Raw genomic sequence first — 27,670 nt, 5'->3', positions numbered from 1 at the left:
AGTAATAGAGAAAGCACCATTATAATGTTTTTAATTATAAAATACCTACATAACTCGTCATAAAAATATAATTACTAATATACTTACGTCTATGCTATAAATGTGTGTTCATGCAGTTTCTCCGCTTCCACACTGTAAGAACAGTGTTCTTAGAACACACACAAATCGCACACAACAATACGCTGACGCGTTTCGAACTCAATCAGAGGTCATCACTAGAACAACACAGCCGTTCACCAAGATTCCCCTAAACGCGTCAGCGTAGTGTGAGGTTTGCGTAAAGTGTGGAGGCGGAGGAGATAGACTTAGTTTGTATTTTTTTTTATTTCAACTCCAAATTTTGTTACTTTTACGGTCATCCCGTAAAATCCATATCGAAAATACGAACTGAAACGTGGAAAGTAATAAAATTTGGAGTTGGAAAAAAAATACAAAAAGACTCCAAAAACCAATCTTAATTTGATTGCTTAATAGCGACATCTCTTGTCCGAGTGAGCGGTTAGTTCCGATGGGGTGTTGAAAGTTTCTCCATGAGGGCTAAAGCATAGATGTCGCTAGTGTCGCTGCTTAAGTGACTAAATAAGAAACAAACAAGCTGAGATATGTGGTGCATAGGAGAAATTTGTAGCACGCAGCACGGAATGCTCAAGACCTGGGTTCAATTCCCAGCGCTGGTCTTATTTTCTGGTTTTTCTGTGCATCCATGTTTCAGCTTGTATTTTCGATATAGAAAAGTAATGATTTATTAAAGTTCATTGATATGGACCTCTGCCTATATTCGAGTCCAGAGTTAGGCGAACTAGATTGACAGCAGAAAGTGTTACCAGACATAGCAAAAAAAAATGGTCATAGGAATATGTCGATACAAATATGTGTTTGTCACTTTTGGGCTTTATTTCCATAGCTTAACACAATTAAAGATATATCAACAACATAAGAAAAAAAACACAATAACGGGAGATATTTCCCAGCAAACCAATGCACTGCAATGACACATATGAAACGTCAACAAAACAAAATGGCGAACGGCGTGCTTACCGCTGTTCAACAGGTTTTTTTCCAAATCTTTCAAATATAAAAAAAATATTTTATTATTATTTCGTATTATTTTTTTTTATATCGATATTACAGCACTGATTAAACTGTGGCAACATTTGTGTGCAATGAACTGTCAAGTTGGTTCGCCTAATTCTGGACTCGAGTATAAGTAACGCCTGATTCAATAGATTATTTACACTTGGATCTACAGCAGAGAATTCCAAAGTTTATTTACAAAATCGGCTTGTGCCGATGTGGTAACTTGGCTCGTGTTTCTTCGGGTACAATATGTCATTGCAGCAACACGTCTAACATTGTGTGTGTTTGTCAACAGGGCATTGTCACAGGTCGCGGAACGAGGAGATAGACAAGCGCGCGCGCAGGAAACTGATAATAGCCAGCGTGCTCTGCGTCATATTTATGTTAGGTGAAATTGTTGGTGAGTATAATTATAATAACTAGAGACCGGATTATGATGCAACATGAAAAGCTTCAAATTCATGAAAATGCATGAAAACTGTTAAAATATGCAACATTAAATTAAAAAAATCTAAAAATTTTATTAATTTTAAAGACTAAATATCGGTTCAAATGTTCAGTCCTAAACCAGTCAAAATAATTCTAAAAGTGGAAAAATACCATAATATAATATAATAATCTTCTCAAGAACATGCGCGCTCAAATGCGTCACCTCAACGCTGGCACTACCTAATAGTTTTTCCTTTCCACCGTCGATATATTTATAACTAGCTTATGCCCGCGACTACGTCTGCGCAGATCTAGGTTATCGCGTGGTGGCGCCCTCTGCCGGAATAAAAGGTATCCTATGTTGATCCTTGGGGTTCAAACTACCTATATACCAAATTTCATCAAAATCGGTTCAGTGGTTTCGACGTGAAAGGGTAACAGACAGACAGACAGACAGACAGACAGAGTTACTTTTCGGATGTGGAACCCTAAAATTGAAAAAAAAAAAATGTAATCGTCCCGTTGTCTTCCAGGTGGTTACCTGTCGAACAGTTTGGCCATCGCCACAGACGCCGCCCACCTGCTCACGGACTTTGCCAGCTTCATGATATCGCTGTTCTCGCTATGGGTCGCCAGCAGGCCGGCTACTAGGAGGTAATAACCTTTTCATCTTTCCTGTTCGGAAAGTTTAATTTTCATGGGTGGATAGTCGGTGGATAATTGCGTTTTCATCTCTAGGGTGGAAAGTATTTTATTTTTTACTAGCTTTTGCCCGCGACTTCGTCCGCGTGGAATAATAACTTTGGGAAGTATTTAATTTATTTAGGATACCTATTCTGCCAAATAATAGCACATAGAAACTTCCACAGTTTACTGAATAAAATAAACTGAACTAAACTGAACTGAACATCCATACATCCATGTTCTTTGGTAAAACATAAATATTTTGCGGGTAGCCACATTTTAGCAATACGACGTGTATTCTACCCTACCAACAGAAAAGGACTAATTATTATTCCTCTTTGAACTATTGACACCTTACGTCCTTTATTGTAAGTTAGGAGGGTAGGATTATAATTAAAACGGCATTTTTACTAAGCATAGCTACACATATTTCCGATAAACATACTTATAGTAACTTTGTTTGGAATTACTTAAGAACTTTCATCCCCATATTTATAGGTCGAAATTTTAAAAGCGCCGGAATAAATGATTTTTGGGTTCCGTAGCTCAAAAGGAAAAAATGGAACCCTTATAGGATCACTTTGCTGTCCGTACGTCCGTCTGTCTGTCAAGATCCTCTATCTCGTAAACACGCGGAGTATCGGTATCGAATTGAGATTAAAACCCTAAACTCAGGTCAATAGTCCCGAAATCTGTGAAAAAATCAAACTTCTAAGTCAAGGCAATCAAAAGCTACAGTCATTAAAAGGTGTGTCCATACAAATTGCCTTAACAGAAAAGTTATAGGGCACTTCCGGCTGTCCTAAAAACTTGTTTTTTTTTGCATAAAGGTAGCTCTTATATAGCACAATAAATAAGAAAAATCTGGAAATCATAATTTTTCATGTCTGACTGTCTATGTCAATAAGCCATCTATTATAACCCACATTGCGTACGTTTTGCTATGAGCTTAAAGGGCACTGCTAACACTGCATCATTTCCTCTGCTAACATCCCCTCGCCGGTAAAAATTTCAAAAACGCTTGAACAAATATCTATTTATTCTTATAATGTCCAAATGCCAAGTTTCACAAAGAACCATCGATTTATCTTCAATAATGACGATCTTCCATATAAATTTTCATCCGTTATTTCACCCCCTCACAGGAAGAATTTAAAAAACGCGCGAACAAATATCTATTTATCTCTTATCACGTGCCCAAATGGCTAGTTTAATAAATATGCATCGATTTATCTTCGATAATGACGACCTTCCATATAAACTTTCAACCCCTATTTCATCCCTCACAGGTCGAATTTTCAAAAAAAGCTCAATCAAATATCGATTTATTTCTTATTAAGGGCCTAAATGCCAAGTTTCATGGTTTTATCTTCGACAGCGACGAACTTCCACCATATTAACTTTCATCCCCTATTTCAACCCCTTAAAACCTTTTTTTCGAAATAAAAGATAGCCTATGTTCTTTCCCAAGGTCTATTCTATCTCTGCACCAAATTTCATCAAATCGGTTCAGCCGTTTAGCCGTGAAAGCGTAACAGACAGACAGACAGAGTTACATTCGCATTTTACAATATTAATATATGGATTAAGGGCCTAAATTGCAAGTTTCATGGTTTTATCTTCGACAGCGACGAACTTCCACCATATTAACTTTCATCCCCTATTTCAACCCCTTAAAACCTTTTTTTCGCAATAAAAGATAGCCTATGTTCTTTCCCAAGGTCTATTCTATCACTGTACCAAATTTCATCCAAATCGGTTCAGCGGTTTAGCCGTGAAAGCGTAACAGACAGACAGACAGACAGACAGACAGACAGACAGAGTTACTTTCGCATTTATAATATTAAGTATGGATTTTTCGATTAGCCACGGAGTCGAAGATAATTGAGTTACGTCAATGACACTTTTTTATTCACGTTTCGGCATGGCCATCTAGATGCATGTGATGACCAAGGAGCTTAACACTGGAGGTTGAATGCCGAACATCCGTTTGAAACAAGAAATTTGATCTTTATTACAACACGAACATATTCCATCTCTTTCTTTAGTTAGGTTAAGAAAGAGATGGAAGTCATTCGTGAAATGTGAAAGAAAGATATGGAACATATAAATAAGTAATAAAGGTCAAACTTCTTCGTTCGGCGTTCAACCTCCAGTTTTGTATGTAAGCTCCTTGGTCGTGACCAAGAAGACAGTAAATTCAATTTATTATTATTCTCAGGTTCTTTGTAGTATTTTACTTTCCTCACAGTCGAAATGAAAAGTAGAGTGGTCTAACTCGGGTGAAGTTACCCATTGCCCCTCGAACTATTGGCGCTCTCACTTCGTTCGAGCGCTAGAAATATCTCGGGTGTAATGGGTCACTTTCCACCCTTGGTTATCAATCTACTATTTTTTCTCAAAAGTGTCCGTAAAAGTAGGCTATTATTAGGCTTAAATTGATATAAAAAGTTTCAAGCGTTTCTAATTTTTCATCCATTCGCCATTGGTGTCAATTGTCCCATGATATTATTTATTTATCAACCATATTATAAGAATTCGAAATCGGTACGGTCAAGGAGTTTAATTCATGAGTCACCATGGAACCATTTCACAGTAAACGTCATAGAGACATCGCATTAATTAGCAAGGAAAATCGTAATGGCTTTTCCTTTGAAAAGCTTCCATGGTAGCTCTTGAATGCCACACAAGCAGCAGCTATGAAGCCATTTTCTAAAATGCTACACAAAGTTCTAGAAACTCTCAACAGAATCGTAACCTCGGCGTTCTCATTGTTTGTCAATTGTGTTTGTTTACTTATTTTGTACAATAAAGAGTTTACATACATTCATACCTCGGATTTATCGCTATTCATAAATGAATAAAACATTTTCGTAAAAAAAGTAACCTTAACCTCTTTGATGTTACGTCAAATGCAAAATTCGTCAAATCTTTGTCCCATGGAGCTAAGTTCAAGTGTTCCAATCCGCGTAAGTCATATTGACGGGTGACGTATCTGTCAGTCATTGACACTCGAGGTTGACAGGGTCATTCTCGTCGTTTGAAACTGTAAGTTGCTCTGTCATATTGTCATGGATGGCATGATGACGTGTAGGACTGTTGGCAACTTCCCTAGCGAGACGTCAGTTGTTGTTAAGTTAAGGCGGTCATTTTGTAGTTTACTAAAAAAACAAAAATAATGAAATATTGTGACTAACCTTGATCGATGGTCTCATACAATACATTCTGAAAGGTTAATGTTTGAAACGTTTATGAACCTTATACGGTTTAAAGAGGTACTGTTCTGTGAAAAACGGACGTACGGACAGACGGCGGAGGTTTATTATAGGGTCGCGTTGGACTCCCTTGGGAATGCTATAATTGATAAAAGCCTTAAACGTATTACGTATTAAACGTAAGTCCCGGCTACTCGCACGATTGTAACTACTTAGATGGTGTACTTAACCTTTTCGCCGCCACGTCAAATACAAGACATTACCAATACGCCAGGCTTTCTATATTATAATGTCTAAAATTGAACCTAAACACAATTGAACGAAGGTTGCTTTTGCATTGAAGTAATGGACGTATATATAGGTCGTTGACGTGGAAGTTGGAACCTGCGGTGCGTATATACGAGTCGTTGGCGTCGAAAAGGTTAAGTGGCGTCAATACAATGCAATGATTAGCTATCGTCACTACTTTTCAAAAAAACTCGTAGCTCAAAATAGATAATTTTTCTGAGGGAACTTTATAGACATTACATCAAGGTTCAATTTTGTTGACATATTGATTTTAGATACGAGATTTTTTATAAAGTAGTGCATCTAAGAGTGCATGAAGCCAAACGAAATGTTCGAAGAAGTCGAAATGGTTGAAAACGGTCGGCTCATTCAAATTTAAAATTTAAAATTCAAATGATTTATTCAGTAAATAGGCCGCAATGGGCACTTTTACACGTCATTTTTTTAAACTACCAGCCTTTCGGAAGACCATCATGCCAAGAAGAATGCGCCGCAAGAAACTTGCAGAAAGTCATTTTTTCATAAAAATATAATTACAAATAAAATACTTAAAAACTATATGATACAATTAAAGAAAAAAAATACAAAATATAATAAAAGAAATACAGGGATGTATGGGGTCCTTAGTTACAACTACAGTTACAGTTACATTCAGTCAATGGGAGCCGGGTTAAATTGAAGACGGGTAGTCTGGAGTCTTTGTAGTGCTAGCGGTACACCCCGAAATTCAGTAAAAAGCTGCAAGTGGTGTTAAAAGCATGAAAATGGAACGATTAATCTTTAGGCCATAAGTATCAATTTGACCCGTAGCACGAAAATAAAAGAAAAAAGGGGAGGAGTTATGACGTCATCTTTTTTTGTATGTTTTTTTTTTGTTCTTAATCCTATCGAGTGAGTATCTAATTAAGGCTTCACTAAGCAATTCTAAAAAAAATATACCAGTTAAAAAAACATGAAATTAAGAAACTTAAATTATGAATTAAAAACCCCCGTCACAAAAAAACGCCGCCAAAAAAGACAACTAAAAAGTAAAAAATAATTATGCAATACCTAGCTGTTGCCCGCGACGTCATCTGCGAAGAATTCGTTTATTAAGTACCTAGTAATATTTTTATTATCTATGCGTCGTCGGTGTCGGGTGACCGCTAAGGTTAACAGGAAACTAAAGTACATAATGTTGTATTTTTTAAAGTATTAACCTTAGCGGTCCCCCGACACCGACGACGCTAAACTTAGTTTGTAGTTGTAGGTTTAGAAAGAAAGAAAGAAAGATTTATTTGGAGATTTATAAGACTAAAACACTAAAAGTAACAATAAAACTAAGTTCCGTGGTTACACGGTGGTTTAAGTTGTTTTTTTCTTTAAATATGTACAATTAATATTATGATTATTTGAATAAAGATATTTTTAATGTCAAATGTTAATTATGGGGAATTACAAATAGTTCTCATGCGACTGTCTGTTCCAGAATGCCCTTCGGCTGGTACCGGGCGGAGGTGATAGGCGCCCTGACCTCGGTGCTCCTGATCTGGGTGGTCACCGGCGTCCTTGTCTACATGGCGGTGCAGAGGGTCATATATCGCCAGTTCGAGATAGACGCCCTCGTCATGTTGATCACTTCGGCCGTCGGCGTCGTTGTTAATCTAATGTGAGTTTTATGTGGACTTGTAAATTTTAGTTGCACTAAAATCAATCGGAGAGGTTGTTTTTTAAAAATATGCTTATTATGTTTTTTTTATAGGATTTTGTTTAACTTGCAAACACTTGGGAGCTAAGAAATCGAGCCACCCTCGCAAATTTTTACGTTTCCATGACAACAACCTAAACACCACCTAAAAACCATAAAAACCTACTTAAAAACATAAAAATCACCGTAAAAATTGCAAGGGTGGCTCAATTTCTTTGCTCCCAAGTATATGTATGTTTGTATGTACAGTGCCTACGGGTCGAATCTTGCAAATTAAATTTGACGCACTTCCAGTACTCAGATTGGCTTGAAATTTAGGATATTTTATGTAAATCTGGTGATCGGCCAGGACAGTTCATGGCATCGACTTGAAACTTGATACGTAAATTTAGTTTGGGTGACAATGCGAGTACCTTAAAAGTGTAGCCCGCAAAAAAGCTTGTATTAAAAATGCCATTTTTAACAAAGACTTGATAATAGTATTTTATGCAACTGTATCGTAATAGGGGTCCTTAAAACACTAGTGTGGGTTTGAAACGAGGCGAGCCGAGGCGTAGCGAGTTTCATAAACAGGGTCACATGAGTGTTTTAAGGGCCTAATTACGTACAGTTGCATACAATATTTTATCTATATCCATATATTAAATCCTCTATCATGTGTTCTGCGAACCATTGAGAATGGCCTGCATTGACGAGAACTAGGTAGGTATGTCTGCCCCACAAGCTGCGCACGTGGTCGCAGCGCACCCTGTGCTGTAATGATGTATGAAATCTCATTACGATACAGCTTTCTGTATCCATTACGATACAGCCGTGTTCATAATAGAATCCAATGTCGTAATGCTGGTTACCTATGGTTTACTATAATTGAGGTTTATTATATTGAGGATTTACTATATGGGTGTAGATAAAGATTTTAATAGTAATAAAATTGTTTTACAGTATGGGTCTGACGCTGCATCAGCACGGACACAGCCACGGCGGAGGGGGCCACGGGCACTCGCACGGGGGGGCCAACCCCGTACTCAACAATAAGGTACACTGCACGTGACAAGGCGGTCGGTTGTTCGCAGGGATTTAACGGATGTGGTTTTATCGAAACCGAAAGCAGAACCAGAGAACCAGAGCCTGATGTTAGTGTAGCACCTGGCAAGTGGGGCGATGAGCGAATGACTGGTATAATCCGGTTTGTTTTTGATGTACGCCGTTCAAGTTCGGCCGCCGCGCTAGGCGTTGACATCCGAAATAGTTCCGTTCCAAAAATAAAGAACGGACGGAAACGGACGTGTAAAACCAGGAAGTTCCGACTTAACGGAAACGGAGTCGGAGCTCCGTAACATCCCTGGTTGTTAGCACTCAAGTGGCGCTTGAAGGCATACTGGCTTGACAGTTCCTTTGCTTTCAAATCAAAATGAAACTCCTCTTTTATGGCAAATTTTTATCTGCTATACAGGGTTTCTCAAACTTATGGCTCCACGTACCCGTTAAAGTTTCTAGACGATAGCGAACTCCTACCCCCCCCAAAGAAAGTAAATTAAATGATTGTTGGAGAAACTAAAAATAACAAATACAAAAAGACTCAAAAAACCAATCTTAATCATCTTGCTAGTCTTGCAGCCTGGTGGTTTTTGGAGTCACGTAAACCTTGTCGCGAACCCCCTACCGTCGAATAGCGAACCCCTAGGGGTTCGCGTACCCCACTTTGAGTAACCTGCTATATTTTAAGATACTTTGTCTCCGTAACATAGCCGTGGGGTTTTTTGGGATTGAGTCGGCTTAAGTGCCGAAAACACTGATCCCTGCGTTTTTTAGGGTTCCGTACCCAAAGGGTGCCAACGGAACCCTAAAACTCCACTGTGTGCCTGTCTGCTTGTCTGTCTGTCTGTCTGTCCTTTCCGTGGACCCTTCATATATAAGTACCTACTAATCTTTAGAAACTAAGCAAAGAGTAGGTACTAACATAACAAAATGTGCCTCAGTTACAAAAAATAAAGTGATATTTTTATTATTTATTATACAGTTGTGGTCATATAATTAAGAACGATTTTTTATAGAGAAAGATTTTTTCAAACTGACAAGTGTTACTAACTGCATGTAATTTTTGTAATTCTCTCGGTATCGTAAAACTTTTCCTTACTAGCGGTAAATTCATTTATACATATAATTGGCTAAAAAATAATAGATAAACTTTATATATTACATCTAAACCTAGTATTACTACTTACTGGCTGGTCATATAATTAAGAACGCTGAATAGTTTATTTTTTATTCAAATTAAATAGAAGAACGGACCGCCGCTTTGTGGTTTTAGGTTATTATTGAATAATTTTGGCGCCATTTAGTGCCGTAAAAGTCTTTAAGGCGATTGCTTCATATAAAACAACGGGGAAAAATAAAAGTTGTGATAAATCTACAAGAAAAGTAATACTAAAACCGCGACAAGAATTGGTCGTATAAACACATAGCCGATCATCTGCAATGTTCAAAAACTATGGTTTTCCACGCCATAAAGCATTTTGCTACGTATCAAACTACTTCAAATGTTCGCGTGTACCTAGACAAAGAAAGTCATCTCGTCGAGATGATCGAAATATCGTTCGTTTGGCAAAACAAAATTCTTTTAAAGGGTCTAATGAGTTGAGAAAAGAATATTTTGGCGAAAACAACCCTTCAGCAATCTTGGCACGCAGTATTCGAATGCGTTTGGTAGAAGAAAAGTTGCACGGAAGATAGCAAGGAAGGTGCCTATGTTGAAACGGTGTCATAGGCAAGCCCGGCTTGCATTTGCAAGAAGATATGTAAACTGGACAGTCAGACAGTGGAAAAACGTTATTTTTTCTGACGAGACAAAAATAAATAGGGTATGTTCTGATGGCAAACGATATGTAAAACGGCCTCCAAATAAAGCATTCGACCCAAAGTACACAAAAGTAACTTTAAAGCATGACGGGGAAATGTAAAATTTGGGGATGTTTTCTGGACATGGTGTTGGACCTGTTAGGCTGATAGAACGAAAGCATGGATCAATTTCAATACAAAAACTACTGGAAGAAACAATGTTACCATATGCTGAAGGCGTGCTTCCGGTTTTTTGGACATTCCAGCCGACAATGTCCCAAGCTACTCTCACATCGCAATCAGTTTCTGTCTTAGATTGGCCAGCCAACAGCCCCGATCTTACCCAATAGAGCATCTTTGGTGCGAAGTCAAGAAAAAGTTTCAAATCGACAGTGTGGCATTTAAGAAACTGTATGACGTATTCTTAGAAGAATGGAACTCTATCTCTTTGCGAAATGTCAAAAATTGATAGATTCAATGCCTCGCCGGTGTAAGGCAGTAATAAAAAGCGTGGACATGCTACTAACTATTAATTTTAGTTAAAATGTATTACATTGCTTTTTTTTGTACAAACTTCACGTTAGTGTGATTTAGTTAATCTAAGTTTCAAATAAAAAAACTTTCGAACAGTTAAAGAATCGTTCTTAATTATTTGTCCAGCTTCATTACTATTTGAATTTGTTCTAAAGAGAATAAAAACAAAATTTGTAAAAAAATGACAGTAATTTTATTCTTTATTCTAAATCCCGTTTGCTCTATTCATGTGGTATTTCATAACGTAACTAGTTACTTCTAAGAAGGACCACGACTACACATGACATGATTAGTTAAAAATAATCTGGAATTTTAAATATTCTTAATTACCATGGCCACCACTGTTATAACCCACTGCTGGGCACAGCAGCTTGCAAGCTGCACCTGTGGAGCATAGCATTTTTGTGGTCTGGAACCTTTTCGTAGAAAAAGTCATAGCGGCATCGCATTGGCAGTAACCAAAAGAATTCCATTGACAAGGGAATTCATTATGACATTTACTGTGAGATAGAACCCTCTCACAGTGGGTCACACGGTGGGTCAGGAATCAAAGTCAAGCGTCATTGTATTGTATTTCCTTCGTGCTTCCAGGACCGCAGCAGCGAATCCGACGTGGAGAGTTCCTCGTCCCACCACCACGAGCAGCGGGAGAATATCAACGTGCGTGCCGCCTTTATCCACGTGCTGGGCGACTTCCTACAGAGCTTCGGCGTCTTGGTGGCTGCCATTGTGATATACTTCAAGGTAGGGATTGCAACCAATGTTCCTAGGGTTCTGTATGTACTCGTGTGCATGTAAATTCATTATTATTGTACGAAAATAGAGAAATAAACACGATTCCTTTTTCTGTGTTTGTTATCTTTGTGTTTTTTTTTCGCGTTGGATTAATTTTATAAATTGGTGGTAAAAATATCCTGTACGTTGATTTAACCCACATTAAGGCATTATTAATACGGCACCCGTGGAAATAATATCGGAGAAAAGGTTTAAAAAAAAACGCAACCTGATTTAAAGTACAGTATAATCAATGTTTCTCTCGATTCTGAGCAAACTACTTTTAAAAGCTTTCAGGTTTTCGGTTATAATTGGACGTAGTTATGCAAACATGAACCAACCCACACCTCCCCCGAAAACTGAGATAAGTATGCAACAAGTTACTAAAATGTACTCTATCAACTTGTTAGAAGATGCATTTTATTAACATGTTGCATATTTATCTAAACTTTGGGGGGAGGTGTGGGTTGGTTCCTGTTTGCATAACTACGTCCAATTAACACCTTGTATATTTGCTGGTGAACACGTATGTAGATTAAAAATAATGCATTAAGTTTACATGCACCTCATGCACACCCCGAAGGTTACAGATATTTATTCATCATCCATCATATCAGCCGTAGGACGTCCACTGTTGGACATAGGTCTCCCCCATATGACGTTCATTATTTGTCGACTTTTCCTCACAAAGAGTTCTATTCCCACAGCCTTCGTGGGACCTAGTGGACCCCATCTGCACATTCCTGTTCTCTATTCTGGTCCTCATCACCACCTTCAACATCATCAAGGAGACACTCCTCGTGCTGATGGAGGGGTCCCCTAGAGGAGTAGACTTCCAGGTAAGACAGGAGTTCTTCCAGGGACCACCAGTGGTCCGCGGACCACGGGTTAAGAACCACCGGTCTAAACGAGCTTTACGTACTTTGTAGGAGGTGGCCAACACATTCCTGTCTCTGCCCGGCGTGGTGAGAGTGCACAATCTCCGCATGTGGGCGCTCTCGCTAGACAAGACCGCTCTCTCGGCGCATCTCGCTATCCGTGAGTATTACTAACACTTGCAGCATAGGTTCTCAACTTTTTTATAATAAATATGCGCTTTCCCTATCTGTTTTTAAGTTTCCGTACCTCAGTTGGCGAAAATGAGCCCTTATCTTGAGATTTAGGCCACTAGTGTCTTGTAGACATTAACTTCTTTAACCTTTTGAATGTGCCCTTAAAGTTAACGGAAACCAAAAAATAACACGGTGTATAGAATAGGAACTAAATGTAAATATTATGGTTATAATTCAGTCAGAAGAAGAAGAAGAATTTCACACTAAAATGGGGGTCTAATTTTGGTGGTAATTTATCGCCCTTGGCGGTAAAAACTTTTGTTTTTATGCTAAATTTTTCTTTGTACGTACCGTACACTACTGTATAATTTAATAGTGGTATATTTGCTGGTCTATGTTTCGTTTAAGTCTTATTTTCTTAAGTTTTTTTTTTCTTTATTGTACCATTTTTTGCCCAAATAAACATTATACATTAAATTTTACAATGTTTGGTGATCCGTCAAATACTGGCCACATTCAAACAGTAATTCATTGTAATTAAATTATTTTTATTAAAAATGTTATAACTCTCATTCAAGGCACTGGCGTGAGTCCGCAGAAGGTTCTAGAGCAAGCGACGCGGCTGGTCCACGACAAATACAACTTCTTCGAGATGACGCTCCAAATCGAGGAGTTCAGTGACGGCATGGAGGAATGCAGCCAATGTAAGATGCCACAGTCGTAGTGTAGTTGTCAAAGAAGCGAGAGGTTAGAGTGTTGAGTAGTTTGTGAATTCGATGTTGAAAAGTTGATTAGTGATGATTTCCATGTTGAAAAGTTGATTAGTTGGTGATTTACATGTTGAAAAATGATTAGTCGATGATATTCCATATTTTAAAGCTTTGTTTTCAAATAGATTGACGGTATAACTCGATTTTGAGCGTATTTTGTTATTTAGTAATGTTCTCGTATCCAAGCTAATCAGAGTTGAGGACATTAGAAAGGCTTTCGAGAAGACTCACTTTTATTTGAGTTAAATCAGGTATCATTTTAAATTAATGCTATGATTATCAATTTAGCGGTATTGAATAAGTCTCTGTTTTAACTTTAAGCGAAATGGGAACTCTCTAAAGATTTTGCAGCAAGTTTTGTTTGAAAGTTTTTCCTGTGTCCTCAAATTTTACGATTTGCTGTCAATTCGTGTTATATTCCTTACCTGACTATATCTATTGTCATCTTAATGTTTTTGTGGACACTAATTGCCAAAAAACATAACGCTTTTTGACATATAAGCCATGATGGTTTCATGAGTCGATACCAATCAGAGCTTTATGTATTTTTGTAGGGATAACATATTATGTATCCATGATCATGTGTCTTTAAGTCATAATTTAAAATGAATCAATTTGAACTGATAAGTAATTTATTATTACCATATTTAATATTACCATATTATATTTCAAAATGCACGTCATTTATGTTCCTTTGAAAACATAAACACATTATTAAAGACTTTTTTTATGTTAACCCGTAGAATTAAATCCGAATTTATGAGAAGTATTTAGTGTAAATTCAGTATTTATTAGATACATTAGTCCGCAATCATATTGTAGAAGTTAGATCAGTTGGCTATGAAGCTAATCTCAAACCAAAATGGCGGCTTATTTTGGAGACAAAATGGCGCATATCTTATGTCAGTGGTTTCAATTGAGGAGTATTTTAAAGGGCTTATTTCAATTCATATTTTTTAAAGTATGATTGCAGTTCTATTTAAAAGAATTGATCATGTATTTTAGATAAACTATCTAATTGTTTTAATAAAAAAAAAATACAAATCAAGTTGTATGTAAAATTTTAAACTTCAATGTAACACGTTTCAATGTCGTTCTCGAATTCCGGAAAATGGGTTTTATTGGCAATAGGCCCTTTTAAAACAGTGCTCAATTAGTGTCAATTGTAGGTACATTTTGATCCCCTGTTTTTAAGATAAACAGTGATTTCAACTGCTTTAACTTTTTCTGGTGCGTTCCTGCAAAAGCTAAATCGTTTTATAGTTTTTGTGGTTGTGTGTATGGTTACGCGTATGAAGAAGGCAATGCACAATTTGAAACATGTTATTTCTAAAAAAAAGTAATTGAATCCATTTCTCGCGTTATATCCTTTAATGTTAACGTGTTACACATTAGTTGTAAAATTATATTGAAATATATTCATCAGAGCAACACAACCGTTCACCATGCTACCAGATGTAAAACATCTGACGATGAACTCTGGTTGAGTTCGAAACGCGTAATGTCGCGGGTGAGCAAACCAATTGTTTATAGTTCATTAAAAATACTTCCAAATAGCGTAAATCTTATGAGTTATTTATTAATATAATTATTTCAATTTTGCAAATTGCGTTACGAAAAAATTTCATAAGCTGCTCGCTTTTTTAAGTTAATAACTTATACAATTACAGCCTTATTCATAAAAAATCCTTAATTGAGGTTTGATCGGTCTGTTACTTAGCAGACTGATTAAGCTTGTTAGACGGTTGCCTAGAAGTATCATTCATAAACGCTTGCTAGCAGTCTGCTAGTTGTTGAGCTACTGATAGACGGATTAGACGCGTTATGTTGGCCATCTGGACAAATCAAAGACAAAAAATGGCCTCATCGATAATTAAAAAAAAAAATGACAGCAGTGAGCAAATTAGCAGGAAAAATAAAATAAAAAGCGAGATGTTTTTTTTTCCGCCATTTCCGATCCGCATGTTTATGTTTAAGTGCAAAAAGCCGTAATTATGTTAATCATCCTAATTTTATTTTTTTCACATTTATTGTTTGTAAAGTAGTAAAGTAGCAGCAATAAATACCTAATTTAGAGGATTTTTAAATACAAATTCCTGAAAATATTTTTTCCTGGATGTTTTTAAATCTTTGCGTAACTTCACCCTTCACTAAAAATATCTTCGGTATGGTTTTTTGCTCTTGTCAATGTCAGCTGTTCAAACTTGTGGCGGCCATTTTGTGACTTAGCAGGGAGATAAAGGAGGGTCTACGGTCCTCTAACTTTAGCAGAGCCTTGATCGACTGATTAGCGCTAACAGACGTTTATGAATCACGTTTTTTAGCATCGGGCCTTCAAGGAGCCTTCAAGGAGGCTCTAACTTTTTATGAATAAGGCTGTTAGTAATTATATCTCGTGTCTTTAGGCGATCAATTAGCTGAATTGGGTATTATAAAGGCATCAAGAGAAAGACAACTTATAATTAAAGAAGAGAGAGAAATAAGAGCTCAAGGTCAGAATGTAGCTGAAGTGTCTAATGATTCTCCAAATAGAGAAGCGAACGTGCAAGGCCCAATAATTAATTCTCCAAATAGAGAAACAGCACAGCTGAATAGCAATTCTCTGTGGGACATGCTCAATTGTAATATTTTTTAGTATAAAGTGCCTTGTAGATCTATATTTTAAAGAATAATGTATACGTGGAATAGAAAAAACAAGTGGAAGTGGCATGTTGCACGCTAATCTATAAGTTCAACTGAGCGTGGTTGCGTCAATCTCGTTGTCATATTTGAATTTGACAATTCGAGTAGCATCTGGGATTTCTGTAAGCCGTGTTGAATCTTAAATCGTTCGCATAAAGTTCGTTTTACAATACAATATTGTTCTATCATTGAGTAATGGCTAAATTGTTTATAAATAGCTGTCAATTAAGTCTTGGCTGATAATAATACACAATTTTTATTTAGGTACCGTCAGCCAAATAAGTGGTCTATCAATTTTTAAACAAGTTTCTATCAAATAAATATGTCGCTAAAGTCAAACTTTCAAGTTGACAGACACGGCTATTGACATTTTTGTTTTATGACATGCAAATGATTATCAACTTTAGGGTGGTAGACCATATTTGGCTGATGGTACAAACCTGTACAATAGACTCTCCGTTGTCGTAAAGTTCTAACTATGCTACCAGTTCAGAGTTATTCTTTTTCCTGATAAAAACTGTGACTAATAAGTAATAAGCGCCAAGATTTCAATGTCATTTACTCTTGTTTTTTTATTCCTTGCAGTTATAGCTTTAAAATACAAAGTTTTCTGTAATTATCTAATTGCTGGATTTTTCTCGTACTGCGCTGTTAATGTACAGTCAACCAATTGGATTGTAGGGTTTAACTCTATTTTTTCCAGCCAGTTGCTGTCTTGGATAATTTCCATTGACATCTACGTATAGACTGCATGTTTCTTACATCAAAACGGCGTACAAAATTTGTTCACGGTGCGGATTTGTGAACCTTTACTATAGTTTGTTAACGTCCGTGACAGGGGCTGTGTCAAAGTAATATTGATGATTGATGCGCCGGGCGTTTTGTTCCAAACAGACGGTCTAGTGCCTTAAGGTACATCTGTCAATGCTAATCTAGCTATAACACCGTGTACACTCGAACCAACTGAATCGAGATCCACTGTGGAACCTTTTCGTAGAAAAAGTCATCGTTTACAAGGGAATTTTTACTGTGAGAACGTTCTACGGTGGGTCAGGAATCAAATAGACTGTACGTACCTACATTGGAAATTTCGTCAGGTTGATATTCATCTGATTGTCACTTATTAGTAAAAGTTGTTATTACAACTTGAAAGTACAGGGTGTAAGATGAAATGGCTTTTCAGTTATTTTAACTCAGTCAATTTGATATTTATCATGAAAGTAAATTGCTCAAAAATGTAAGCGTTAGCGTGTTAACAGTTAGTTAAGAATTTAATAGGCAATTTTACATTGATCGTACTTAAATTGTAATTTTTACTTTTAACTGGTTCCTATGAATAATTTAGAGTAACTTATTGTTTGAAAGCTGGTACTGTGTGTTTACTGATATTATCTACAGCATGTATTTATGTTATAACAGAAAACTTTAAGTAACTATTTGTCAGCACGATAATATTATTCGCAGCACACTTGCTGACATAACGTAGTTATCTACTCTCATATTAGCATACGGCAAGATACGAAGTTTGCATAACAAAAAATATGACTTGCTTTATAAAATAGATTAGCACGGAATGTACTATGATTTATATGGTTACTACTTTATTTTTATTCGAAACAGCACACTTGCTGACGTGACAGCCGTCACAGGTGGGGGGGGGGCTACTACAAAGTTCGGAAATCGGAGTTGGTATCATGCCGTTCCTCTCACTCTCGTATTAAATAGTATTAGCATCAGCGGGACGGCAAGATACGAAGTTCGAATCCGCTTCTCTCATGTCAAATTAGTGTACACAGTACTTTGTTGCTGGAAAACAATGCTAAGCTTCGTAGTATTAAAACCAATAACGTCTGGTAACCTAGCCCACTTGGAAAAATTAAAAGACCACATTGTCATTTCAAAGTAGAATATCTCAAAAACGGCTGAATCGATTTTAATGAAACAGCTAAGAACCACCGAAAAACTCGCTTTCATGAAAAAATAGCATCGAAATCGATCCACCTGTTTGAAAGTTACGATGTCGCAAACAGACAGAGAGGCATTGACGACAAACTTAAAATATCCCTTGTAAGGGCACTCCTCTTTCATGTAGCTCTCTCCAGGCCACGGTGTCAGGTTCGTAGAAGAAGAACCTAGGATGGTGCACAATAACTTTAATATAACTAGGTACAGTGATTCGATACAAGTAAATAATGTATTGCCGCCTTGGCGCCTGCGCTCCGGGGATGAATCGTGACGTAGTCGTGACGTCACTGTAAAGTGCGATGAGCCGCAGCGAGTGTTGTTGTGGCGTCAACATCCCTCCTTTTGCGAAGAGGGTTAAAAAATAAAAGTGGCTCAGTGACTCATAGACGACCTATACTTTTGAAACAAGAAAGCTGTTTTTTTTTTCATAGTAATTCTACTTTTTTTAGGTATGGATGGAAACTATAACTTCTAAGCGGGGATAAAGCTGCGAGTGTATGCTAGAGCGAAATAAAACACGTACCAAAAAAAAACAATTATATTTATGGGTATCGAACGTATTTTTATCAAATTATCACAATTTACTTATGTTTAAAGTCCTTAGGCCACCCGTAACGGAGTTTTAGCAAAAAACAAACACTTGTTATAATAGTCATTTTACGATAATCCCTGTGCTGTGGCTCGGTAATAAAAATAAAACGTCTAACTTTTTGACATTACTCTACTTACTCTCTCCGTCTATTCGAATAAAACAAAGAGAGACGGCATCACATTTAACCGTCAGTTAACACTAATCAATGGATGGTGAAACAGCCCCTTAGTGTCATAAAATGAATTTCAACAGATAGGGCATTTTTTTATTGAGGTTGACACACTTTTGACCCCATCTTTACATGGGTGTTTTTATCGTTTATTTTTACAATTGTTAATCCAACTGTCTGTTGAAATATGCAATGATTTCTTTGACAGATGTATAGGATGTCAACATGACATTAGTAGCACAAAGGTTCTACCCTGTAAGGTGATTCAGTTTCTTCGACTGTACCGAGCGACCGCCGCTCTATTATTTATGATACTTGTACATCATCATCATGTCAAAAGTCACAGAGACTATTGTAAAACGACTCTTAATATAGCGTTAACTTTGGAATAAACTGTTCATATACCAAATGAAATTAAAGTCAACGCGGTTAAGACTTTTTTTACGAAATAACTGGCGCTCGAAGCACAGGCATCACAAAATCACCATGCCGTCGTAATTTCTGGAAAAAGAGAAAACGGTTTTTTTTTCTTACCCATAAAATATCAGGGTACCCAAATGGATGCGGAATTTTTCGGCCAGTGGTCGGGTTTGTTCAAAATATCGACACGTTAAAAAAACTCGTCCAACCAAATCTATAATTTTCTGAGTGAACTTTTTGACATTTCAAGGGCCAATTTTGTTTACGTGTTGATTTCGAGATTTACGAGATGTTTTTATCAAGTTACTATAGCCATAATCAATGTCAAACCAGCTGTCAAATCTCCAGTTATGTGCTACTAAGGTAGTATTTTAAGTAAATTTCCGCCTCAAGATTTGACGGCTGAAAATGAGGGAAAAATATCCCCGTTGGTACCCGGAGATACGTTTGACAACTGTGTCACGTTAGGGACGTAGCTGGAGCCCTGTGACTGCTGGTTTTTGTTTAGAAAAAAAAAGTGACAGCTGTCAGAAGGCTCAAACTATAAAGTGATTTTATAAATTAAAAAATATATTCATTCGATCGATTAGCCTATCACAACCTGTGTTACAGCTAGTTAAAGAAATGCGCTATTATGCGTAGCTAATAAGATCCAAAGGAAACATCATAATAGAATTATGCCATTTTTAGGGTTCCGGAGCCAAAATGGCAAAAACGGAACCCTTATAATTTCGCCATGTCTGTCTGTCTGTCTGTCTGTCAGTCCGCGGCTTTTCTCAGGGACTATCAATGCTAGAAAGCTGTAATTTCACACGAATATATATGTAAACTATGCCGACAAAATGGTACAATAAAAAATTAAAAAAAAATGTTCTTAGGGTACCTCCCATAGACGTAAAGTGGGGGTGATTTTTTTTCTCATCTAACCCTATAGTTTGGGGTATCGTTGGACAGGTCTTGTAAAACCATTAGGGGTTTGCTGACACGATTTTTCGATTCAGTGATATGTTTGCGAAATATTCAACTTTAAAGTGCAAATTTTCATTAAAATCGAGCGTCCCCCCCGCTCTAAAATTTAAACCGGCGAGTGGAAAAATTTGAAAAAATTCAAGATGGTAGTAAGTATATCAATTTACAAGGAAAACTATAACGGCTAAGTTTCCTTGAGAAAAACACTTAAACTTGGAATATTCCGCACAAAATACGAAATCCATAGAAAAATATTACTTAATTTTTTCGTAATGGCTACTGAACCCTATTTTGGGCGTGTCCGACACGCTCTTGGCCGGCTTTTAAATAAATCGCTAGATGGCGCTAATATCAAGAGGACCTTTTGACGTTGGTCTTCCTCGCGATTGGCTCATTTAGTTATTTAATCATTAATCAATCACAAACGCGATGCCAATGTCAAAGGTGTCAAACGGGCCATACGCTACTAACGCCATCTGGCGTATCACAGAAACCTTTGCAGAGAATAAACAAGCTTTTTTAACGTGTGTTTTATTGAATAAAACATTCTAAAATTAATGTTTTAAAAGCTTAGCAGTAATATTATTTATAAATTGTAATAATTTAGACATAAGTGCCCCTAGGAAGAGAAACGAGTCTTCCGAAAGATAGTTGTAAGAAAAAATATTGAAATGTATTTTTCAATTGAAAATATATTTTGTGGAATTGTTGATTTTTTATTTTATTTATACCTACATCATTCCTATTTTTAGTATTCTGAGATGGATGATTTAAACATGTTTTTCACTAACCAATAGAAACTCTTCATTTACCTATCCTCACACAGCACATCTCTAGTGGAAACACCCGAGCGGAGCGAGGCGAGGTAAATCGACTGGCTCGCAAACGAGCAAGTGGGTCTCCTGATGGTAAGAGATCACCACCGCCCATAAACATCTGCAACACCAGGGGTATTGCAGATGCGTCGCCAACCTAGCGGCCTATGATGGGATACCTAAAGTGCCAGTAATTTCACCGGCTGTCTTACCCTCCACGCCGAAACAACAGTGCAAGCACTGCTGCTTCACGGCAGGATTAGCGAGCAAGATGGTGGTAGCAATCCGGGCGGACCTTGCACAAGGTCCTACCGCCTGCAAATTGGTTCATGAAAAACACATTTCTCGCAACACATCCGCGCACTCTGGCGGGAACGGAGCGTACTTGCACGAGTACTCTCTTGCTGGTTTGGCTCACGTTCTAGCTATCATTTAGTTTTCCATGCGAGTTTTCCTTGAGGAAAGACCACGGATATGTCGAGAAAACCACGGCAAAAATGCCCAAATGAACAATTTTTCAATTTCTTTGTCGCACTAAAGTAAAAAAAAAGTTAATGCTCTGAGCAATTCTTCCGAAATATTTCTCTACTGAGTACAGCTGGTTTACGCACGGCTTTTTCGTAACTGTTTCGCATCCAGTTGTGAACGTGACCTGGTGTCCCTAATTGGAGTCATATTTTCTTTTCTGTTTCTCGACTGTGGAAACAATGTTATAATATATATTTTTTTAATATTATGGGACACTTGACACCAATATGACCTAGTCCCAAACTAAGCAAAGCTTGTACTATGGACACTAGGCTAAGGATAAACATACTTATATAGATAAATACATACTTAAATACATATTAAACATCCAAGACCCGAGAACAAACATTCGTATTATTCATACAAATATCTGCACCGGCCGGGATTCGAACCCGGGACCTCAAGCTTCGTAGTCAGGTTCTCTAACCACTTAGCCATCCGGTCGTCCTTATGGATACTATTTGTTTTTATCAGCAATGTTACCTCCAAAAAGGTAAAATAATAATTGTAGTTCGTGAACATTTGATGGGCACAAGTTAAACATGATAGAAAAGTCGCTCTAAATTTGTTCATAAAGAGTAAAGAACATGGTAAATTCCACAAAAATGCTTGGAACCACACTGCGCTAAAATCATTAGGTAAGGTGAGTCGAGGCAAGCGCGCCGCAGGGGGTAAGCGCGCCAACCATTAAAATATCGAAAAGTATTGATATTGCACTACTAACGACATCTTACAGGTCTTAGGTCAGGTCTTAGGTGCGTGTTGTAAGATGTCGTTATTAGTGCTTATGATACTTTTCGATGTTTTAATGGTAGACGCGTTTACCCCCTGCGGCGCGCTTGCTCCGACTCACCTTATGTATATTATACCCACCCATACAAAATTATAGTTTCTTAGCACTGGCGCTAAAGCCGGGTCTCTACTGAGCGGTTTTAAATCATGTCTCATACGCTTGCCTCGCGAGGCGGCTCGTTCAGTGGAGACCTGGCAAGTCTCTAAGCTAAGCCGTGAACGGATGGACATGGCGTAACTATAAAGATTCCTCGTAAGATGGAACCCTAAAGAAATAGCTTTGGGGATCTTACCGGGGCGAGCTGCTGTGGTCGTCCAGACACCCAGTCCGAGCTACCCTCTCGAAATAAGAGGCGGATAGCCGCGGTATCCTCTTGAGGTCTGGCGTTGAGTAGTTTGTCTCATAAAGGCCGAAGCGCTCTCTGGAGAAAAAAGTACATGGGTTAAGTACTTATATGGCTAAATTTTACAGGGGTGTAGGGAGTTGCTGGCTTTAGTACAGTCACCAGCATTAATGTCTGCCACAGCGGAGCGAGCAAAAATATATGACACGTCTTTCGGGCCCTAGAAATAGAGTCGTATCAGATTTATGCACGCTTGTTGTGTCAGATATTGGTGCTGGTGACTGTACCTAACGCTAAACGTCTTAGCAGATGAAATCTATTGTCAACAGTAGGAACGTCACCAGATCTATATCTGACACAACCAAGCGTAAACTAACCATAAATATCTGATACTGCTCTATTTCTATATCTATGTAGGAGAGGCTTCTCTATTTATGTAGGTGAGTGTACGGTCAAAAGCATAAATATTATATATATACGTTACCAAAATTTCAAAAATATCTATACACCTTTATGCCACTAAACATAATAATTTGACGCTATGGCTGTATGTTTTTGCATTCGACTGTACCTATCTCTGAAATAGAGCGTTATTCTACAAAGCCAGCGAGTGAGTGAGGCTCAAGCGTTTCAAACGTTACCGTGTGTTACGAAAACAGACTAATTATGTCCGACAACTAGAAATCGCAATCACCACCACGGCTGGTGTGATCCCAGAAGTACAATTGGTTAAGTTCATGCACATTCTACCTTAAGGGGCTCCTAGACGGGCCATATTTTCACTGCAATTGTGGCCGGCAACTATTGGTGTCCCTGTCTAACATGCGAGTAAGAGAGGGACACCAATATATGTCCCGTCTAGGAGCCCCTTTAGATTCTGGTAACACATGACAACGGCTGAAACGCTTCAAAACTCCACCCGTTTTCTAAATTTCACGTATATACTTACGAGAATCCCCTCATCCATTCAAAATTGTCCATGAGCGTCCAGTAAGTGTACGCTATGACGTCACAATTGTCTTTATAGATGGCAGCGTGCACCGATCGCAAGTAGCTGTCGATGTAGTTTATACGCTTGCGGTCCTTGAGACCCTTTTCGAAAGATACTCCGTTCTCCGTGATAACTACTGAGGGATTGTCGTATGTGTGTCTGATCCAGTTTAGAGTTTTTCGCAACCCCCACGGCACGATCTGTTGAAGACATTAATTCGCATCTTAAATTTGAAAAAGAAGAGCTTGAAATTCTTGCCATAGAGTGGTTTATGGCATTGGTATGGCATATAAAAGTAAACAGTAATCCTCTCAGGGCCGTATTTCGCCTATTAGAGGACCTGGGCACAACATGCTGCATGTATCCGGTAAGCCTGATTTAGTTATCGGTTATCGTTTGGTAATGGGGTAGGGGTTAGGGGGCCCCAATCCATCGCGGGGCCCTCGGCACGTGCCCAGTGTGCCCAGTGGGGAAGAGGGGCCTGAATCCACTGCTGTCCGTTTGGTGTACTTGTAGAAAAGTCATTATTACTAATCAAAGAAACCACTGGAGCAGTTATTATGAAAGGTACAACATTGCACACACTCGCATCGCACTCACCGTAACCACGAAGAGTTGCTCTTCGGCCACTCAGGACTCACGATCAATTTCACCCCCATATCATTGTAAAAACTCGGTTTGGCTGTAATCCTTCCATCCCCTGGCTTAACCAGGTTGGTCGTGTAATGGTTCAGACCAAGGAAGTCGTAGGAGCCTCGGATCATGTCCACTTCTTCCTTGGTGAAGGTCGGGAGGCGAGAACGGAAGAATCCTTGGCGCTTGGAGATAACGTCGATACGACGACGCATGATTGGCGGGTAGCCGCCTCGCTTGGAAAATATTGGGTTCGCGAACCAGCCAAACTGGAAAAATGGTGTGTTAAACCCAGTGTCAGTTTAAACTTGAAAGAAAAATCGCTTGATTGACCACTTGAACTCGTTCGTTTTGAGGCTTCTCAATTTAATGCAACTTGCACCATTGCTCTGGCATGTTCAAATAACTGCATTGCTTCAGGTTGCTTACAGAGATATGGGTAGGAAAGAAAGCCATCAATAATCACACACTTATGTAACGCACATTAAATTTTTGTTACTCTGGTGAACACTTAACTTTGAAATTCTACTCAAATGTCATCCCAATAATATAATAAATGCGAAAGTTTGTAAGTTTGTTTGTTCATTTGTTTGTTTGTTACTTCATCACGTCTAAACCGTTAAACCGATTTAGATGAAATTCAGTATACAGACCCTGAAGCAAGGTAACATTGCCTAAATGTTAACGAACGTTGCATTTGGAAGCTTGCAAGTTACATTTGCAAGTTTGTAACATTGTTGCAATGTGTACAAATTTTGTTGCAACCTTGAAAGTACCCACTTTCTAAGGTATTTTTGAAACGTTTCATTTGCAAGTTGCAATAACATACAAAGATAACGTAAAAGTAAGTTTCGAATTAAAGTTTCCTAGAACTTCTAGCGAGAAGTTATAGTAACTTTTAAATGAACGATTATTGTAAGTTCATGAAACTACCTTGCAGAAAAATATCTAGAGAACGTTGAAGTAAGTTTCACTTTCAACCTTAAGGCAACGTTTTAGAAACGTTGTTGCAAGCTTGAAAGTACCCACTTTCTAAGGTATTTTTGAAACTTTCATTTGGAATTTGCAGTAACATTCTAGCGAGAAGTTATAGTAACTTTTAAATGAACGATTATTGTAAGTTCATGAAACTACCTTGCAGAAAGATATCTGGAGAACGTTGAAGTAAGTTTCACTTTCAACTTAAGGCAACGTTTTAGAAACGTTGTTGCAAGCTTGAAAGTACCCACTTTCTAAGGTATTTTTGAAACTTTCATTTGGAATTTGCAGTAACTTTCTAGCGAGAAGTTATAGTAACTTTTAAATGAACGATTATTGTAACTTCATGAAACTACTTGCAGAAAGATCTATGGAGAACGTTGAAGTAAGTTTCACTTTCAACCTTCACGCAACGTTGTAGAAACGTTGTTGCAAGCTTGAAAGTACCCACTTTATAAGGTATTTTTGAAACATTTCTTTGGGAGTTTCAATATCCATAACAGGTATCATAAAGTAAGTTTCAAATTGAAGGTTCTTGAAACTTCCGTAAGAATGTTACAGTAACTTTTACCTGAACGATTATTGCAACTCCACAAAACAACCTTGCAGGAAGATCTCTGGAGAAAGTTACAATAAGTTTCACTTTTAACTTTTCTCAATGTTGCAAAACGTTGTAGAAAGCTTGAAAGTACCCACGTTGTAAGCCTTTTTTCGCAACATTGCTTATATAAGTTTCAGTAAGTAGTATTTAGAACTTAAGTAAAGTTGTGTGGCAAACTTTCTGCAACTTTTAAACGAAAGTTACTTTTTTAAGCTGCAAGTATGTTTGTAATGAAAGGTTTTATGCAACGTTAAAATATACATTTTTTCAACTTGCGTAGCGACGTTGCTGGTAAGTTTTGGTTTTAAGGTACTTGGTGAAGTTGCAGTAACATTTATTTGGAAACATCCTTAAATCTTGCAGTTCCATATTATTTGTAATATTCAAATGAATGTTACATAACGTTGGTAAAAGATTTTACAGAAAGTTACTTTGGTATTATTATTGTAAGTTTCAGGTAAGTACTGCCAGTAACATTATTTTGAAACATCCTTAAACGTTCCAGTTCTATGTTATTTGTAAGATTCAAATAAATGTTACTTAACGTTACTAAAGGATCCTACAGAAAGTTACTTTGGTATTATTGTTGTAAGTTTCAGGTAAGTACTGCAGAACGTTGCACGTGAAAGTTACTGCAAGCTTCAGATGTTCAGTGCAGAAAGGTTGCAAGTGTACAATTACTGTAAGTTTGAGATGATTAGTGCACTAGGTTGCACGTGTACAATTACTGTAATTTTCGTATAAAATGACAATGAAACTTGACGTTGAAACGTTAACTGCTGCTAAAATTTATTAGCTGAATAATTTTGCATTGTCCTGACATATACAAAGTGCCAACCAATTTAAGAATCACTTGACTTGCGATTCTAAACTTGGTTGGTACTTGTATATGTCTGCACATTACACTATTATAACAACTATTAAATTTAAACAACAGTTAACATTTCAACATAGTTCAATCATTTTACATGAAAGTTACAGTAATTTTACACGAGCACTAATCACCCAAACTTAACAGTAATTGTACACGTCTTTCTGCACTGAACATAACATTGAAATTAAAAATATCAGCAGCAACATTTAAAACTAGTTTCGACATAGCTACAAAAGTAACAATAATTAAAAATAGCTATTAAGAATTATATTAAATATAATGACCCGGATAACTCACGTCTTAAATCGAGTTTAGCTCGACATGTTTCGGGCTAATCCGTAGCCCTTCGTCTTCGGAGCAACGCGACTCAGCGGCTGCTGCAACACGCGCACCTGCGCGCCGCCGCTCTGCTCGCGCGACTACCCGACGAAACTGACACCGGCACACAACTACCCGCGTTTTCATCATCATTACAACTGTCAAATGTAGGGTAGCACACAACACTAACAATATCGCTCTGTAAAGGTACGTTCACACACACCGATGACGCAGCACGAGTATTTAACACCGTTTCAACTCGGAGGTACCGTCCAACCACTATCCCGGTTGAAAATTCGGCCGACGACTAATCTCGATGGCTTCACCGCACTTTCCGCGGATGAAAAATTTCTCTCTCGCAAGAACAGATACTTATCAAATCTGATATAGTGCGTCGAATCCGAGTTCATTGAGTGCTCGGCCACAGCAGACCCCTTGTCGTCCTGTTTCCTCATACTGCGTATGTGCTCCGATACCCTTGTGGAAACGTTTCGTCCAGTCTCTCCAATATAGCTCTTGCCACAGGCACAGGGAATCATATATACCCCGGGGCCACTCAGGGGCTCCTTATCTTCGGCGAACGTACCAACTGTCTGAGCTGCATATGAGGACAGAAAATCGACTTGATGCTATATCTTCGGCGTAACAAGT

General features: G+C 37.8%; 2 protein-coding genes across 3 annotated transcripts in view; one reads left to right on the top strand and one right to left on the bottom strand.

Moving 5' to 3' along the window:
* The window catches only part of LOC141437715 (proton-coupled zinc antiporter SLC30A2-like), a 40,478-nt gene extending 23,024 nt beyond the window's left edge, over positions 1–17,454 (top strand). For both annotated transcript variants that reach the window (XM_074101189.1, XM_074101190.1), the window contains exons 3-10: positions 1,373–1,477; positions 2,040–2,160; positions 7,162–7,341; positions 8,323–8,416; positions 11,344–11,496; positions 12,234–12,365; positions 12,456–12,564; positions 13,157–17,454. In XM_074101189.1, the coding sequence (XP_073957290.1) occupies positions 1,373–1,477; positions 2,040–2,160; positions 7,162–7,341; positions 8,323–8,416; positions 11,344–11,496; positions 12,234–12,365; positions 12,456–12,564; positions 13,157–13,302 (1,040 nt within the window). In that variant the 3' untranslated portion in view covers positions 13,303–17,454. The remainder of the gene's footprint in view (positions 1–1,372; positions 1,478–2,039; positions 2,161–7,161; positions 7,342–8,322; positions 8,417–11,343; positions 11,497–12,233; positions 12,366–12,455; positions 12,565–13,156) is intronic.
* Positions 17,455–18,519: 1,065 nt separating this feature from the next.
* Positions 18,520–25,946, bottom strand: LOC141437623 (myrosinase 1-like). Its single transcript, XM_074101071.1, has 5 exons — positions 25,923–25,946; positions 24,257–24,517; positions 23,574–23,815; positions 22,574–22,702; positions 18,520–19,257 (listed from the first exon to the last, which is right to left on the bottom strand). Exons 1-5 carry the CDS (start codon positions 25,944–25,946, stop codon positions 19,230–19,232), a joined length of 684 nt encoding a protein of 227 aa, XP_073957172.1. The 3' UTR covers positions 18,520–19,229.
* Between the last annotated feature and the right edge of the window lie 1,724 nt (positions 25,947–27,670).

Source organism: Choristoneura fumiferana, chromosome 18 (genome assembly GCF_025370935.1).
Source record: "Choristoneura fumiferana chromosome 18, NRCan_CFum_1, whole genome shotgun sequence".
In the NCBI taxonomy this organism is placed as follows: Eukaryota; Metazoa; Arthropoda; class Insecta; order Lepidoptera; family Tortricidae; genus Choristoneura; species Choristoneura fumiferana.
This window is presented reverse-complemented; position numbering and strand designations above follow the sequence as displayed.